Source organism: Mus pahari, chromosome 2 (assembly GCF_900095145.1).
Source record: "Mus pahari chromosome 2, PAHARI_EIJ_v1.1, whole genome shotgun sequence".
Taxonomy (NCBI): domain Eukaryota; kingdom Metazoa; phylum Chordata; class Mammalia; order Rodentia; family Muridae; genus Mus; species Mus pahari.
Genome location: NC_034591.1, coordinates 12,569,055 through 12,585,950, shown reverse-complemented (window position 1 = coordinate 12,585,950; position 16,896 = coordinate 12,569,055). Strand labels below are relative to the sequence as shown.

Here is a 16,896-nt window from a genome sequence, read left to right as displayed (position 1 = left end):
GATGGATACATGAAAGATAGGCATTCCATACCTGTATGAGAGAGAGAGAGAGAGAGAGAGAGAGAGAGAGAGAGAGAGAGAGAGAGAGAGAGAGAGAGAGAGAGAGAGAGAGAATTTTGACTATTTTCAATGGCCTCTTCCAATTATTACACACTATAGAATGTCTAAAAATAAGTTGTGAGGACATAACCTTACAAGACTTTCAAGAAATGTTATTTCTACAAGGTAATAAAAACATGTGATAATGTTTAGTCACTATAAGGTGTATAATGGAAAGAGATCACTGGCTGGATATTGGCTACATACATGAGATTAATTTGGTTTACAACTGTAGGTGTTGTATTGTCAATAAAGAGGTTGGGAATCCATATGGAGGGAAATTTGATGACATCTAAATTCTGGATTCTCCCTCTCTCTTAACAAAAACAGAAATATCACCAAAATCAAGAGAGGTAATGCAATACAGGGAAATATTTTACATTATGAAAGTTCTGTACAAAAATACATTTCTTTGTTAATAAAATCCAAGTCAAAGATTGTATTTAGATTTAAAATGTGTAATTTGAGTGAGTTACTATGTGTCATGTTCCATCCTGCAGGGAGCAGAGCGATTTGGATTTCCAGAAACTGAATTAAAGGAGTTTGTGTGCTTCCTGATATAGGAGCAGGGAACCAAAACTGGGTTCTGTGTAAAATCCCCTGAACAAAATCGAAACTAATTCAGAGGACATAGGGAGGTCTGAAGCCCACCCACCCTGTCCTTTCTTCCAAAGACTTGAATGTCCATTTGTATAAATGGTCATCAGCCTATGGTTTAATGTTTCAGTCACACGGCATTCAGAGTTGTAAATGACTACATAACATGTTTGAATAGACGAGTGTGAGAGCTGGACATGTCTTTCCCTATGGAGCTGAGCTCCCAGGCACTTTGAGAGGATCTACCTTCTACAGCTTTCAGTACTGTGCATTTGCACAGACTTAACTAACAATACACAGGAATAAAATAACCTGCATTAGAACCCGCACATGTGCAGGGGGTTGTCTAATTTTTGCTTGGCTCCATCAAAATTCATAGTGTATTAGCAACATGCAATTTTAGAATTAAGGGCTGCATATATGTGTATGTATTTTTTTTCTTCTCACTTGTTAAGACATATGATAACAATATTATGGAATTCTGTATGCATTGCTCTATGCCAATTTGCAATGTTATTCTTCTTAAAAATTTCTTTATAATAAATGAAAATTTAGAGTAGGAATGTATTTATTTGCAAATCTAGGGGACTTTTCCCATACTAATAAGTAAATCCAATGATCTCACATACAATGACTGCATAAATTACCTGAGTGACGCACAAGGGTCATGAATGCTAATACAATGGAAACATGACCACACAGCAGAAAATGCTCCTTGCTCCAAAGCATTAAAGTTCACTGCAATTACTTGCTGAGGAAAACGGAACATTTTTAGAGGTCCTTTTATCTTGTGAGTCACACAAAGGTACTGTTGTCTGCAGTCTTAGCTTCTGAATTTGAACAGTCTTGTATCTTTCACAAGTGCTTCTTTTTTGGCTTTGTCTTAACACTTGTGCTCTTATATGGCTGGCCTAGAGTATTTCTAATTAATCCTTCAACTCTAAGGGCAAAGGATTTTAAAGGAGATGGCACTTGACATGCCATTGACATGAAAGGATGTTTCTGTGTCTCTCCTTCCCAGTTTCATCTGTGCCTCCCTGAGGAGCAGTGACTTAGTGCTCCTTCTACAGCCGTGATGGATGGCTGGGAAGGTGGGGCGGCCACTCACCTCCTTCCTCCTGTCTTTGTCTTTCTGCAGCAACCACTTGACAGATGCCTGCGGAGACTTGGGAGCACACTCAAGGAAAGTGCTGTTATTTCTTACTCCATACTGAACAATTTCAGCTGCATTTCTGTATGCTGAAAAGCAAAAATCACAGCAGTGTGAGAGAACTGATTTCAAAGATGCCTCTTCTATGCGAATGTTCCTCTAAGATTGTGCTCAAGACAGCTGCCACCAAAAGGAAATAGGCACACTTTAATGATAAAATGTTTTCATAGGCTCTAGCAGTTTTGTTTAAATGTAAAATGAAACAGAACCTAAAAAAATTATCTAAGGTTGTGTTGGTACACATTTATTGCTCTGCACTGAGGATTGTGATATAGTTTTCATTATCTAATTATTATATGATTATCTAATTATAATAGCCTTTTAGGTAGATTTTCTCAGTTGTGCAAAGTGGTTAAGAATCATAAAGAATTATAATATAATATTCATACATGTGTGTGTGTGTGTGTGTGTGTGTGTGTATGCGCACTATATGAAGAAATACATTGTGAATGAAGTGTGAAGTTTCAGGCAAAATGGGATCGTGGTTCATGCCACTCATGAAACTATACCCAGTGTGGACTAGAAGATTAACCAGAAAGCACAGCATGTCCACAGTGTGATGCGGTGATTGAGTAGCCAGGCTTTAGATTAAGAGGAATGTGGGATAAATTCCTGTGCACCCACACTACTGGCTGTGTAACATGAGGCAAGTTGCTTGAACCATCTCTGTGCTCATTGCATTCTTTTCTAAATCATAGATTATAACATTTTAAAACTTCAATAAAAGCTTTACAGCAAATAAAGTACCTACAGAAATGAGACAGATGTTAAATGAGCAACAGACTGCTTTATTTATAAATCAGGGATAGAAATCGACGTTGATATAGGTTTTAAACAATGAATGAGACTATCACAAGAAAGCACTTGAGCCAAAGCTCAAAGTCAGCACGGATACTTGACGAATGCCACTATTCTCACCAGTGTCAAGATGGACGCTATAAACAGGAACTGGCATAATGCTTTATAAAAATGCTCCATGCATAGCATGTGCAAAGCTGATGCATACCCCTGAATAAGATGTAGAAAACAATGAAATAAAAATCTCCCTCTGAGTGATATCTCGCAGTCACCATAGGAAGAGGAAAGTCATTCTTTACTACATGAAGGCCCAGGCTCCAATGTGTGGTAACTCTGAGTCTTCCTTTCTAGTTCAGGACTGCTGCCCCCCAAACCTGATTCCCGAGGCTACAGACCTGGCTGACACTCTCCCCTTCAGCTGCTGCTGTTGTTTTAATTTTATAAAGTTTAGTATGTGAAAATTTCAGTGTAGTTTTATCTTTAAAGCCACATGCTTGCTGCTCCACGCAGCCAGGAGGAAGAGCTGTTTGAGAAGGAGGAAAGGGATCAAGGAATAGTTTAACAAAATGGACTCTCTTTGTCAGGCCAGGGTTGGGTTAACTGTCAAACAGGACACAGGCCTGTGATTGAGTCTCAGCCTGGAACTCTGAAGGCTTATTCTCTGCATCTATGGAATTGGGAACAGTGTATGTCTCTAGAAAGGGATAAGTAAATAAACTGTGCTATGAACATTTAACGAATTCTATAAATAGGAAAAAATCATATGCATTTTTCAAGAGATTGAAAACCATGAAAAGAGTGAAATATAACTGCAGATTCTGTGTGTGTCCATTGTACACAGTATCTAGAACACTCAGACTCTTAGGAAGGGAGGGTGTCCCTGGCAGGCACTAGAGGACAGGGAATGATTAGTGAATTGTCAATAAATTCTGTGTGTAAGTGTGGGAAGACAGTAAGCATCATACAATGCCTGGCAGATTGTCATGCAGTATGAATGTTCTAAACAGTACAGAGGTTCAAAATAACTAAACTAAGTGCTAAGTACTATGGTTGAAAATAACTAAAGTTGTAAATGTTTTCTTCCATCTATTTTCTTCAATAAAATAGTGTTTATTGTGTTGTTAGTCAATATTAAAATTAAAACTTTTTGCCTCAGAAAGAAACAAGTAGCTAAGAAAATCTGTGCTGGCCATTTGTATGCAAGACCTATCCATTCATACCACTTGCTCCAGAAGTCTTGTGTTTTGTGGGTCAGTATTCACATGAAGAGCACTTACGTTTAATTATCATTAACAAACACTAACCATAAACTTAGGCCGACCCGTTCCTAAGTGAATGTTGTGGGTGAGGATCCCTTGCTAACCGACGTAGAGAATGCTGGTTCTGTGCACCCTGACTAGTGTTCCCTCCGTTTCATACCTTTCAGATTGAACCCTCGGCACTGTGTCAGCGGGTTTCCGTGTCTCACATCTTGTCTTCGGCTCCTCCTGTAAGTGCAGAAAAATATTCAAAAGAGTTGGCATTAATGACAACGATTCCACATTAAAAATATCCTGGCTTAAATTTGGCAGCCTTCCGATTGCCTGGGCTTTAATTTAGAGAGCAGATAGGAGAGTCTCATTGTCTCACTCAGGGGTCTAACCATGCCTGTGCCTGAGTGATAGGTGGGACCCTTTTTTCCTTGGCATCTAGTCAGTCCCTCTCCTTGAATCATCTGTGAGCAGACAGCCACAAAAATCTCTAGTTGATACTATATTGTCTAAATAACTGTATCAAATTTTATTTCACAGTGGTTAATCCAAAATGCACTAAAATGAAAACACCTAAACAATAAACATACGTTTCTCATACAAGTATACATAGATTTATAAAGTAGACTAGCATATTTAAAGATATATGAACATATATGAAAACCTTTAGACAATTAGATATAGATATGATGTCTTACCCTATTAGTACGGTAATATACTTATGCTAATGATACTAACATTTATTTAATATCATCATTAAATGTATAGGCTATAATAGTTTTTCTGTCCCTCAAAATACTTAGTAGGCGATTTTTAAGGTTTACTATGCTCCCAGTCAAATAGATTCTTTGCCAGGAAGATATTAATGGAAAAACATTTTAAAAACTGAGCTGGAACCCTTGTCAAGAAAAGATTCGTTATATAAATTATCTGGTATATGCTCATTATGGATTTCACTGTGTGCACTGCAGATTCATGAGGTCTGTTACTCTCAGCTTCATAATGGAGAGGGGAACAGCTGGATACATACAGCCAACACTGAAAGTCATGTGGGCCCTCACTTTAAATATTGGGAACGCACAGCTAAATGAGAATAGTATTGATTTGATTATGTGATAAGTCCTAATATCTTGGCCTGATGATAACATATTAAACAAAATTAACGGAAATAAAAATGCACACAGTCATAATTAAACATACAAAGCAGTATTAATCTCACAGTCACCCATAATTTAAAAATTTCCATGTAAAATTATCAAAAATGGTAGGTCACCAATATGTTAAAAGAAATATTGATTTATAAATTGTACCATACAATTATATGTATAGTATCTCTCACATACACAGATTAGCAGACATACCATTCACTCTTATGTAATGAAATATAGTCAGTGTCCTATTCTCGATTAGCTCCATGACCAGTGTTCCTGTCACGGATTTGCATTATTTACTATTGTACATCCTGGGAACATATACTAAAACAACACTTTGTGAGTGTGTTTTACGGCTGACCTGGTCACTTTCAGTTTCTAGATATTCAATACCATTCACAATGTGTAAATTTATTGTCCTGTAGTCAGCACCATGGGGTGCTACTCAGTCCCAGTGCATAACCTCTCAAGCTAGGCAAACTGAACTTGCCACATCAACTTCCAGACATTCAAATGGAAAACCTTGTTATAACACTTTTCAAATGATGAGATCAGCGAGAGCCTTTGGGATGTGTCAGTTCCCTTGAAAACATTCCTGGCGTGTAGCAGCGCCATGCTAGTAGGGAGCGTGATATTAGATTACATGTAGGATTTGGGATTTGGCTCAGTTTGCGGAGGTTTCATCATTAGTCTCAATTCTTTTGGATAAACAATGAAATCATTTTCTACTTTCACAGAAAAGATGTTTATAAAGATTGAACTGATTACCCTATCTTACACTTACTATCTGCTTGTATTCAGGATAATACACACAGATATTGAGAAAAAGTATATATTGTTTGCTACATGCTTAGTTATTTCAAATTAAAGAAATAATTTAGACAGTATTTAATGCTGTGTAGCTGTATGGATTTTGTTTGCTGGCTGTGACTGTACTTCTCTGCTTGTATATGAAAGGTAAATTTTTCTTTAGTTACAATAAATTCAACTATGTAGTGTTTGCTACAGACAGATGATTCCAGGAGAATAAAGACAGATAACACCAATAGAAAAGGAAATGAATACTGAAAATATTAAAAAATGGTCTTTTCCACAACTACCGTTTAATCTGTACAAATAAAAATAGGGAGACTGAATCAATTTATTCTGCAAAAACACTTTACATTCCCCAAACATGTTTGAGTTGAAAATATTTTGGAACTTTTAAAGAAAATAGATATTTTTAGAGAAACTTCTATTATACTAGCTAAAAAGAAGTATGGGTAAGCTATGAACATGGATAAGCTCATCTCCACACATGCACCCCCCCCCCGTGTGTGTGTGCGCGCGCGCGTGCATGGGCACACACATATGTATGTGTGTGTTTTGTATTTTGTAGGTCTTTGTCATAGAATGTGAGATATTCAAAACAGTTATTTAAAGAGTTGATACTTGATTTTTCCAGCCCAGCATGTATGTTTTCATACTAGGCACAATGGGAAGAACAATCAGTGTAAGACAGTTTCAATAATTTGTATATAAAGAGCCATGACTAAATTTATGGTTTGTGGGGGTCGAATGGCAAAATGAAACTATGCTACAGTATGACTCTTAGAAAATGTAACTGGATTTGCAATAGGCGAGGCAGCATGTGAACATACCGTAAGACATCTAGAATGTAAAATGAATCACAAATATGTATTGATATTCCTCACATGGAATAAAGTTTTACTTGAGATGCATCGCTTGTGTGAAAATTAAAGATTCCTGTCAGCCTAGGACAAAGTCTTTGCAAGGAAGGGTCTTTGCCCTTCTGTTCTCTCACATTACAAGCATATATACTTACATGTAGGCTGTTGCTATATCCTATTTATAATTCCCACTTTACTTTGCAGAAAGTATCATGTGTGAGTTTTTTCCAGCATTGAATCTGGCTAAAAGGTCAGGACTCTAACTTTGGTGTTAGAGACACCATATTTAGCTCTAGAACTCTTATGAAGAAAAATGTGTCGCATGGTCAAAAGCTATGGGAACACTTTCAAAATACTACTTTTATTATATTATAACTATAAAATAAATATTGTTGAAAAAATCTACTGATAGCTTCAAAACTCAAATTCATTTGAGATTATGTTTAGTATTTAACTCCCTCGCATGCCTTGTTCAGGTTCTGATCTCTTTGGCCAGTGCAAATAAAAACAATTGCTCGGGAAGGAAAACTGATGGAAGTGAAGGACCTCCTGCCCCACTCCTATGACAAATATGGGAGAACACTGAGTATTTGAGGAGAAAGCAATACTTCGGGGTTAAAGATGGAGTCCTCCTCAACCTCATGCATGTAAAGAAGAGAGATCTAGTCCAGACCACTCCACTCTACTCTAGATTCATACTTCTTTCTCTACTCCACAGCCTTGCCGAAGTGTCTCATAGGTCTATGTGGTTTAATGTCTTCTTTCTCCCTCATGACTGCTCCTTTCACGGGGTGAACTCTCAGACAACATGCATTTCCTACTGCTCTGCTTTTCGGAAACTGGGAGGTTTTTTTACTTCTCCAGTTTTCTAGGCTCCCACACTGAATTCGTCAACAAAGTGATTATGTGATTACACAGACTCACAGCACTCTTTTGCTACCTCTGCCTCTGTCATCCCCACACAAACCACTCCTGTATGTGACCTAGATTATCACCCACTTCTGGATCCTTTGTCCAACTTGTGTTTCAACGGATTCCAAGGAAAGAAATACCCAGCGTGTGTTGGGAACCAAGAGTCGGATGGTGTCAGGATGTTCCCCTAAATAAGTCATCTTCACCTCCATTCTAAACAAAATTGAGTTCTGATAGATTACTGATACAGTCCTCATTACCTGGCATTGCAAACTTCTTCCTTTCCAGCCTTCCTTCACCTTTCATAGGCTACCAAGTCTTGGCGTGATCCTTGGTGTTTTTTCTTGAATGTTTGCTAGCACACTTCTAGAGTGTCAGTCCTCCAGAGAATGTCTTGGTATTGCCCTTCTCACATTTTTCTCCTGGTTTCATTTTTCTGTGCCAACCATGGCCCTCTCTGACCGTCCTCTAAACCTTCCAGAAGCTGCTTCCCCCATAATATAACCCCTTTTCACTCTCCCATCCAGAGACCTTGTGATTATTTGCCGTATTGGCAGCCTTCTCTATCTGGGGTCTATCTTCTCTCTTGCGACTATTTTATACCCAAACATGGATTTTTGTTGTTGTTTTTCATATTTTGTAGATATGTTTCTACAACAGTGTCTGAAAAGGGTTTGTTTCAAGATAAATATTTGGTGAATTAACAGAAAAAAAGGGGGGGACAAGATGCCCTTGACATATGAAAATAAAATAGCATGGGTCTTGTACAGCTTAAAAACCAACTATAATGGTCTCCAAAGTTGTGTGTGTGTGTGCTTTCACTTAGATACAGTTTATTTGTTTTCTTTTAAGTCACAGTTTTATTTTGTTATTTTGTATATTCTTGGGTTTAGAGGGATTTATTATATTGAGTTTTTGTTTTTGGAGAAAAAACTTGAAGTTGGGTGAGTACGATCAAGATACAGTTAAAAATAAAAATGGTTTTAAATAGTAAAAATATAACAATTAAAAACCTGAAATGCTTTCCTGGACAGTTCAATGTTTCTTAAGACTGTAGTCATCCCTGAAAAACTGAATGCCATGTTAAACACGGCTTCATTTTGCACTGTCTTTAAAAAGGACTGGCCATAGAACCTGTCCTTGACTGCCCTGCCCTGTGAAGTACATTTGGATTGTCACACGCATGTTTGGCACTCACCGCTTCCCAGTGGGGTAGAACCTAGAGCAAGAGTGGCCATCCCAGGCACAGTATGGATCCCTTGCCAGGCAGCAGTCCGCACAGGCTGTGCCGTAGATGTGGCAGCGATGCAGAGAGACCTGGGAAACGCCCTCGTTGGAGCTCACGTACAACTGTTGCTATAAGAAGAACCACAATGATTTATTTCAGAGGGAAAAGTTAGAAAACTTTCAGCAGGAACACATTATAATATATAGCCACAAACCCACGGATTTCTGTAGAAACAGACTCAAAACAAGAAGCAAAGAGAGGATTAAGCCAAAATAAATAGACTTTTACTACATTTATAAACCTATAATATTACCACTTTCTGTTAAAAAAAATACCTCTTAGTGTACTACGTAGAATGGTAATGTGTTTTAAACATTGGGGTCTATTGTTCTCTAAGATTTGACCTATTTATTGCAGATTTAAATTACGATGTTTTCTTTTTCCTTTGAATGCTGTCTCATAGCAAATGACAAGGAAGCTTTCACAATCTTCAAGTCCACCAGCACAGGTCAATTTTGAAATAAAAGGCAGTTTTGTTCAGAAGAAAAAAAAAACGTTCTTGATAATCAGTCATATTTAAAGAGAAAACATTTGGATACATGTCTTTAAAGTAACACAATACTCATTAAAACTATTTTTAGATTGTTTGGAAAATGTAATTGTTTGTTCTGTGTGGGTATTTGGATTGGATGTACATGTATGTGACATGCATACATCAGTGTGTGTGCCTGTGTTCTCATGCAAAGGCCAGGGGAGGATACTGGGTATACTTCTGTATCACACTGTGCCATAATCCTTTCAGTAAGTTACTGCCTGGAGTTGTGGTGGAAAGTTGCCATCCTCCTCTCCCTTCTGTGGTACTGTTGTGCCCATAATAACCTCTTGCTATCTAATAAGGCTATGTGGCCAGCCCTAATATAAAGGTTTACATTTAAACATGATTCAAAATTTCTTTTTTTGTCTAGCAATCTTTACTACCACAATAGAGTAAAAAATAGTTTGCCCCTTCATTTGTAAGACATTGAGACTTTTTAAAAACAGATTTTTACTAATCATTTAAAAATTTTTATATACGGTATAAACTCATGTGTTATAGTATTCTTCTATGACATGAATGTCCCAGGGATAATAAAATGCTCAGAAGTGAGTTGAAAATGAATTTGGATTAATTGCAACAGAAGAGAAAAATATCAATGAGCAAAAGATCAACCTGTAAGTTTCAGTTCCAATCACAGGGATAATATTTCAGCCTACTGTGACCAGTATAAATACAATATTCAAGTTTATTAAATTTTGAGAAATTGTTGGAAATAGATGGATTTCCATGTACATTTAAATCTTGAGGAAAGAACAGCTTCTTCTGTGTTTTGTCAATTATCATTCACCCAGGAACACTGGATATAAATGGTCACCACTGGACCCAGTGGTAGAGATCTGTAATTCCAATTCCTTGGGCAGTTAAATCAGAAGAGTGACAATTCAAGGCTTGCCTAGTTGCAGAGTGACTTTACAAGGCCACATCAGGCACTTACTGAGACTTTGCCACAAAATGAAAAGTTATAAAAGAAGGTTGGGATGTAACTCAGCGATAGCACATACTTATTATGCAGGAGGCCTCTACATTCTCTTCCAGTAGTGTTTATTGCTAACTAAATATGTATCTAAAGAAGAGAGGCAATTGAAAGTATCGGATGCATTAAAATAATTTAACAATCCTAGTTTATTTGAGAAAAGGGAAAATGTAGTTTTATTCTATGTACTTTAATTTTTTAATAATGTCAATATTTTTGCAATTGGGTACAAAGAGTAAATTGAAAGAAACAAAGGTACAAGATGTATGATTAAATAGTTTGAGTACTAGGAAAGACAATTTCATAACTAAACAGGTATAACATTCTCTTCACAAACTGTAGTCTTCCCACCTCAGAGAGTAATAAAGTATTTAGCAAAGCCAAAGATGTTCAGAAAACAAAGTCATTACCCTAGCTGTGACATTCACTGCCTCACATTTTAAACCATCTGAAGTATAAGATGTTGAAAACCAACGAAACAAATGACCTATTAAGATGCTGAGATATACATTTTATATACGACTAGGATGCCACACAAATGATTGTGAAGACTTTGAATCTTGCTTCTATAGTGTGTCTTTCCATTAAGCCATCGTAAACTAAAAGCTTCCCTGCTGGCTTCAAAGACAATACTGACTTGAGATCAGCTCCATAGGACATTAGCAAAATGACAAATGACTTTTTGTTACTTGGGAAAATGTTTGTTATGCACCATGCAAACATTTTTACAGATGAGATCTTTAACTCCATTATGTCATATTTATTTGTTCTCATAAAACTCAGTCAAGTGAAAAGATCAGAAGTCTAACTGTGAGTACCACATCATGTCTAGTATGTTGGATATGGCAAAGAGCACTGCAATTATAAAGTCAGTTGTTCAAACATCTAACATCTTTAGTCTGTGTTCCAAGCAAAATAGAACCCAAGGTTCTTAGAGACAGAACTAGCTAGTGCCATTTTATTCTAGGCAATTTACATATATCATTTGTGAGAAAGGCATTGCTTTCTAGATGTAGAAACTTAGGTCAAGGAAGTTAAACAACTTCTCTATAATTTATAGTCAAGTAGAGATTAAAGTACATGTAAAGATGACTCATTCTGACTGTAGGGAGGTAGCTCTTGAGCCTTTAGGAATTGGAGCAGGGTGCATCACATCACAGACATGAAAAATTAGAACTGTCATCTCCTCTTTGTGATCACTGAATATTTGTATGTTTAAGAAACTTAGATTAGCTTAATTCTTGATAATCACCATCACTCAGTCCATTTCCAAATCCACATCCCTTAGATAGGGTACAGTAAAGGTTTTGTAGATATTCATAAACCATAGGAAATAACATTGCATAATTCTCTTAAAGATATAACACTGGCAGGAAATCAGAAGTGAGTGGATTATTCATTCTAGTCCTTGAGGATGTCTTGACATTATAGTAGCCCCAAAATTATGCTGACTCCTTTTAGAATATTGATTTTTATTAGAGTGGACATACCATCATAGTTGAGGATATAGCATATATAAAAAGGTGGAGCGCCTTTTGTATATGTGGCTTGCTCTCATTAGCTTTGATCCAATTGTCACTAACAGACAAGTGGGGTCTATGTCAAATCAGAGAGAATTCTGGATGATTATTTGTCAATAGTAAAACTTATCTTTCAGAAGTTAAAAACATACTTTCCTGACGGTAATATTTTACTATGCATAGAACATGACATAAAAACAGTTCTTACCTTTTTGGATGAGATTTTCATTGTTGTTATGGGAACATGATTCTAAAAGATTAGAAAATATACATTACTTGCTCATTTGATCTTTAGAAGCAGTTTTAGATGTAAAAGTTCATTTGTATAAAAATTCCAAAGTCATATCTGTTTTCAGTGCATATAATCTCTGTAACGTGTATTTCTTCTTTGGGACTACAGATAGACTCATCGAACATGTGTTTAAACTTGAAAGAAGGATAATTATCATGCACTAATTACAATGAGCGTTAAAATGAAAATGGACAAATGAGATCATTCAAAGAAGTTCTTGGGACATTGACTTGAGCATTGGATTTGTATGCAGGAGGAGGCCATGATAGCGCAAACTCTGCACAAGATGTTACCATTCACCTCTCAAGAGGTGTTTAGGAAAGACCTGCTGTGCCAAACCATCCTATAGAGTTCTCAGTGGTAAAAACAAAGACATATATAGTTATAAGGGTCTTTTGTGAAAGGATTCACTGCAATGCTAATCCTGCTGAAAGCCACTTGATAACTTTTCTTCCTAAATATTATCAACTAATTTTAATTTAAAGTTAAATTTCTGATGTTCTGGTGCTGATCCACGATTAAGTCAGGAAGGGTGAAGCTCCCCAATCCAACAATTCCCACCACTCTAATTCCTTTGGGTTGCATATATTTGTAAACATTTAAAATGAACAGTGGTGATATCGCTAACTTTCAGTTGCCATGATTTGTATTGTCCTTCATTACCATACTCATATTCGCACGTACAACAGATGTGATGATTTACACCAAAGTCACTGAATCAACTGTTAAACTTGAATCTCACTTGAATTCCAGCCTAAAGAAACTAGACACCTTCAGAAACATGAATATAGGATTAAAGAGGAGGTTATGGTTCTGTGCTGTGTAATAACTCCTCCAATTCTTTTGAAAAGCTACACTGATATTTTTGCAGTATGTCCATATGACACTTAACTAAGGATATTTTCTACTTAAATCTATTTTATCCTTACAGGACCATCATAATATATCATATACACCCAATGATTCTTTTTACCTCACCTTAAAAATGTGACATAAACACATGCCAAAGACAATTACTGCAGTTGCCAATAGTGGGTTTTGACTTTGCTGTTTCAACAACCGTACAGGCATCAGTAAGTAAGCTCAAACACTTTTTCAAATGATGTCCCATACATGAATTGTGACTGTGTATTTCCACTGGGAGTTTCTTTTCTTGATGATAACAACAGAACAAATCATGTAACAGTCCATACAGAGTTCTCACTTGATCAGAATAACACTAATGTCTTTGCAGATTTTCCATAATATATATGTTTAGACTTGTGTCAAACTCACTTCATTAAACATTTCCTGATAACCAAAACTGATACTTCAGTATTAAAAATGAAGTGTTGGTACTATATAACTTTTTATTATCTTCAGGAAGCACCAACTTGTTCCTAGTTGGTTGCAAGAAAACAGGTATACTATGTAATACAATTTTAGTTAAGGCAGTGAAACATTCTATGTCTTTACAAAGCAAACCATGCAAAACCTGCTGGGATAGATACAGCCAATATTTATTTTAGTGTTTCGGTCACAAAAAACCTAGTGCAAATTAGAATCAAGTATTAAAAATTAAAAATGTAATAATAGCCTGGGTAGTAGTTGGAGAATCTCCAACTGATATTGGACTCCATTCATTGTTAGATTCTTCAATTGTAAAATTTAATTGCAAAATCTACCAGTGTCGTTTCTTAAGCAATTAGATGCTTATGAAACCAATAGCTTCAGTAAGCACAATAATGATCTTAATGAGAGAACCTGCTTTCAGTCAAGTCAGCTAAGCAAAACATAAGTGGGAGAGAGAGGGTTTACTTCTGGGAGTTCCGAGGAACTACCAAGTAACATCCTCAGTCGGAGGCTAGCTCTGTTCTTCACGACCCCAAGTCTCTTAATTGGGATCGCTGTAACGAACAGCCTATGAAAGCCTGGGTGCCTCACTAAGGTTTCCTTCCAATTCTTTTGCTGTGTTTACACCCCCCCCCCCGCGCTTTCCAGATAAAGACCATTATTAAAGAGCAACGGTCATGCCAGGAAGGAAGCAGCTAGGTAGGACCAGCACGGAATGCTTCTGCGAGTTCCCAGATACCCGAAGAGCAGGCAGCAGGGTATGGTGGCCTCAGGCTCTTATTGCAGCACTTGGGAAATTAAGTAGGCAGACAGGAAGCTGGAGGTCAGCCTATCGTCAGAGGGATTGTCTAAGTTATGAAGAATAAAGGGGTATCTGGACCCGTGTCGTGAATGGCCGAGATCGTAATGAAGTGAAATGCTTCAGTGGACACTTTGCGCATTTTTTTTCTCTTTTCTATTCCCTTTTTAAAAACCAAAGCTTCAAGGACTACAATGCAGTGGAATCTAAAGTATGGACAGAACGTAAGGCTTCAAGTGCTAAGAAGGGACATTTGTTTTATTTAACCAGCTTGGTATTTGAGTGAAAAGCAATCAAACAGCAGCAGCTTTTCTGGAAATGACTGCTTGGAAAAGTATGAGGAAGTTTATCTATAATCACTAATGTGAAAGCATTCGGGTTACAGTGGCATGTGAAGGGAATGATAAAGCCTCCTTCATTACAGACTCCCCTAGACCTTGGCCAGAGGGCCTCATTTTTTAAAAATAATGATGACCAAATCTCTTTGAGTTGTGATGATAGCTGGTAAAAATGTCAGCCTTTTATGCTGGGGGTAACTTGAAGCATAAGAAAATACTTCATGAAAATATTTGTTCTCTATTTCTTCTTTTATCTGATGCTTTCCTGCTCTTCAACTTTATTACATTTGCTTATTTAATCTTTTATTGGCTATTTTTACTGGCTAGAGTAAAGGAATGATGTCATCATGCATGTGATGAGATAGACAGTAGAAGTGACCAAACCTTAAAGACTTCCAGCTCCTCCAGAATGAGCTCCCCACTGGCAGAGCTATTGGTAGGAAGGACTACGACCTTCTGCACGGTGCCCCGATCTAGATGGGAGAGAAAGGAGATGCTATAGAATACTGCCTTCAGATCAATTTTGTTAATGCAAGAGCCCAGTCCGCAAACAGATCAAACATTTAAAATACACTGAAATTGTCTAATCCCATATATTTAAATTAAGGATATATACAACTGAAAGGAAAATATGGAATCTTATATTTTGCTTAGTGTTGAGTCATAGCTATCCAAGGAGAAACATGTCTTTATAAACGTTATCCTTGGGCTGGAGAGATGGCTCAGTGGTTAAGAGCATGGACTGCTCTTCCGAAGGTCCTTAGTTCAAATCCTAGCAACCACATGGTGGCTCACAGCCATCTGTAACTCCCTCTTCTGAAGTGTCTGAAGACAGCTACAGTGTACTTACATATATTAAATAAATAAATCTTAAAAAAAACAAAAACAAAAAACAACAACAACAACAACAAAAAAAAAAACAGTTATCCTCATGTCTTAAATCAAAAGTTGCCTGTCAGGAAACCATACTCACATACATGTGTGTACATGTGTGTGCACAGTTGCATGCACACACAAACACACAATTCTACATAAATCTGTAAAAGAAGTTGTGCACCAGGTATATATTCTTGACATATAATGGGAAGCTTTAAGTTTTGTCAAGGTAAAATATCTTACTTCCATTATAATGTACAGTTGAAATGAAAAAATAATTGTGGTTTGGTTTTGGTAAAAAAGTTATAAATAATCATGCTGATATGATTTTACTTATCATTTGACAATATTTCTTATAGTGTTCTTAAGATATAAGGGAAATTTTGAAATTATATGGCCCAAAGTAATGTACAATAAAAATGTTCTTGTATCCTATAGACATATTGAATAATAATGGTACTTAAAGAAAATGGTTTCTAAACTGAGATGTATAATTCAGATTGTTTTATAAAGTCATACAGATACTTTTATGTATATGATTATTTTACTGTACCAGTTACATGAATTTTAGATCTAAGAAAACTAGTTGAGATTTAATAATGAGAACATGGAAAAAAACTCTAAGTAATTTGGTAAATGAAAATGTAAGTACTAATTAAAATAAGTTAGTCTTTAAATAATTCATAAGGTGGATCATAAATATCAAGTTATAAATATTCTCAGTTGTAACTATGAACTTATAATTTATAATTATCCACCATCTTCAACAGAAAGGTGACTTTTAACAAATTTAGCTGAGAAATTTCCACAAGAAGAGTTACCTAGAAGCAAACTGTGAAGGATTTTTGATACTACAAGTCTTAAACTTTAACACATAAAATTGGTATCAATCTGTAAATAAGTTACTTTAGTGTAAAAAGTTGCAATTATGTTTATAATTAATATTTTATGAACCGTATCAAAGCTTCACAAAAGTTCTTATTTAAAAAAATCATGGCTTACAAAATGGTACAAACCAATAGAATGGTTTGAAAAAAGAAGAACACTACTAAAAGGCAAACTAGAAAGATCCGGTATTTGCTAGAACAATCAATAGACTTAGAAGGGTGCAACACATGAGAATGTGACTTCAGAAGTGTTCAAGGTCATTCTGTGAGTGCAATGCACTGTGTAAAGCCAACCAAAAATTAATGATGGTTCCAAAGCATTGAACATGCCTTGTGCAATTTACAAACTTACAATATTTTGCTTCT

The 16,896-nt window shown here is 36.4% G+C and overlaps 1 protein-coding gene across 1 annotated transcript in view; it reads right to left on the bottom strand.

The window, feature by feature from the left end:
• Sema3c (semaphorin 3C) overlaps positions 1 to 16,896 on the bottom strand; it is a 148,571-nt gene that overhangs the window by 2,254 nt on the left and 129,421 nt on the right. The window contains exons 13-17 of the mRNA XM_021188608.2: positions 15,152 to 15,240; positions 12,215 to 12,256; positions 8,886 to 9,043; positions 4,124 to 4,191; positions 1,805 to 1,935 (exon numbers count right to left, since the gene is read on the bottom strand). Coding sequence (XP_021044267.1) covers positions 1,805 to 1,935; positions 4,124 to 4,191; positions 8,886 to 9,043; positions 12,215 to 12,256; positions 15,152 to 15,240 — 488 coding nt within the window. The remainder of the gene's footprint in view (positions 1 to 1,804; positions 1,936 to 4,123; positions 4,192 to 8,885; positions 9,044 to 12,214; positions 12,257 to 15,151; positions 15,241 to 16,896) is intronic.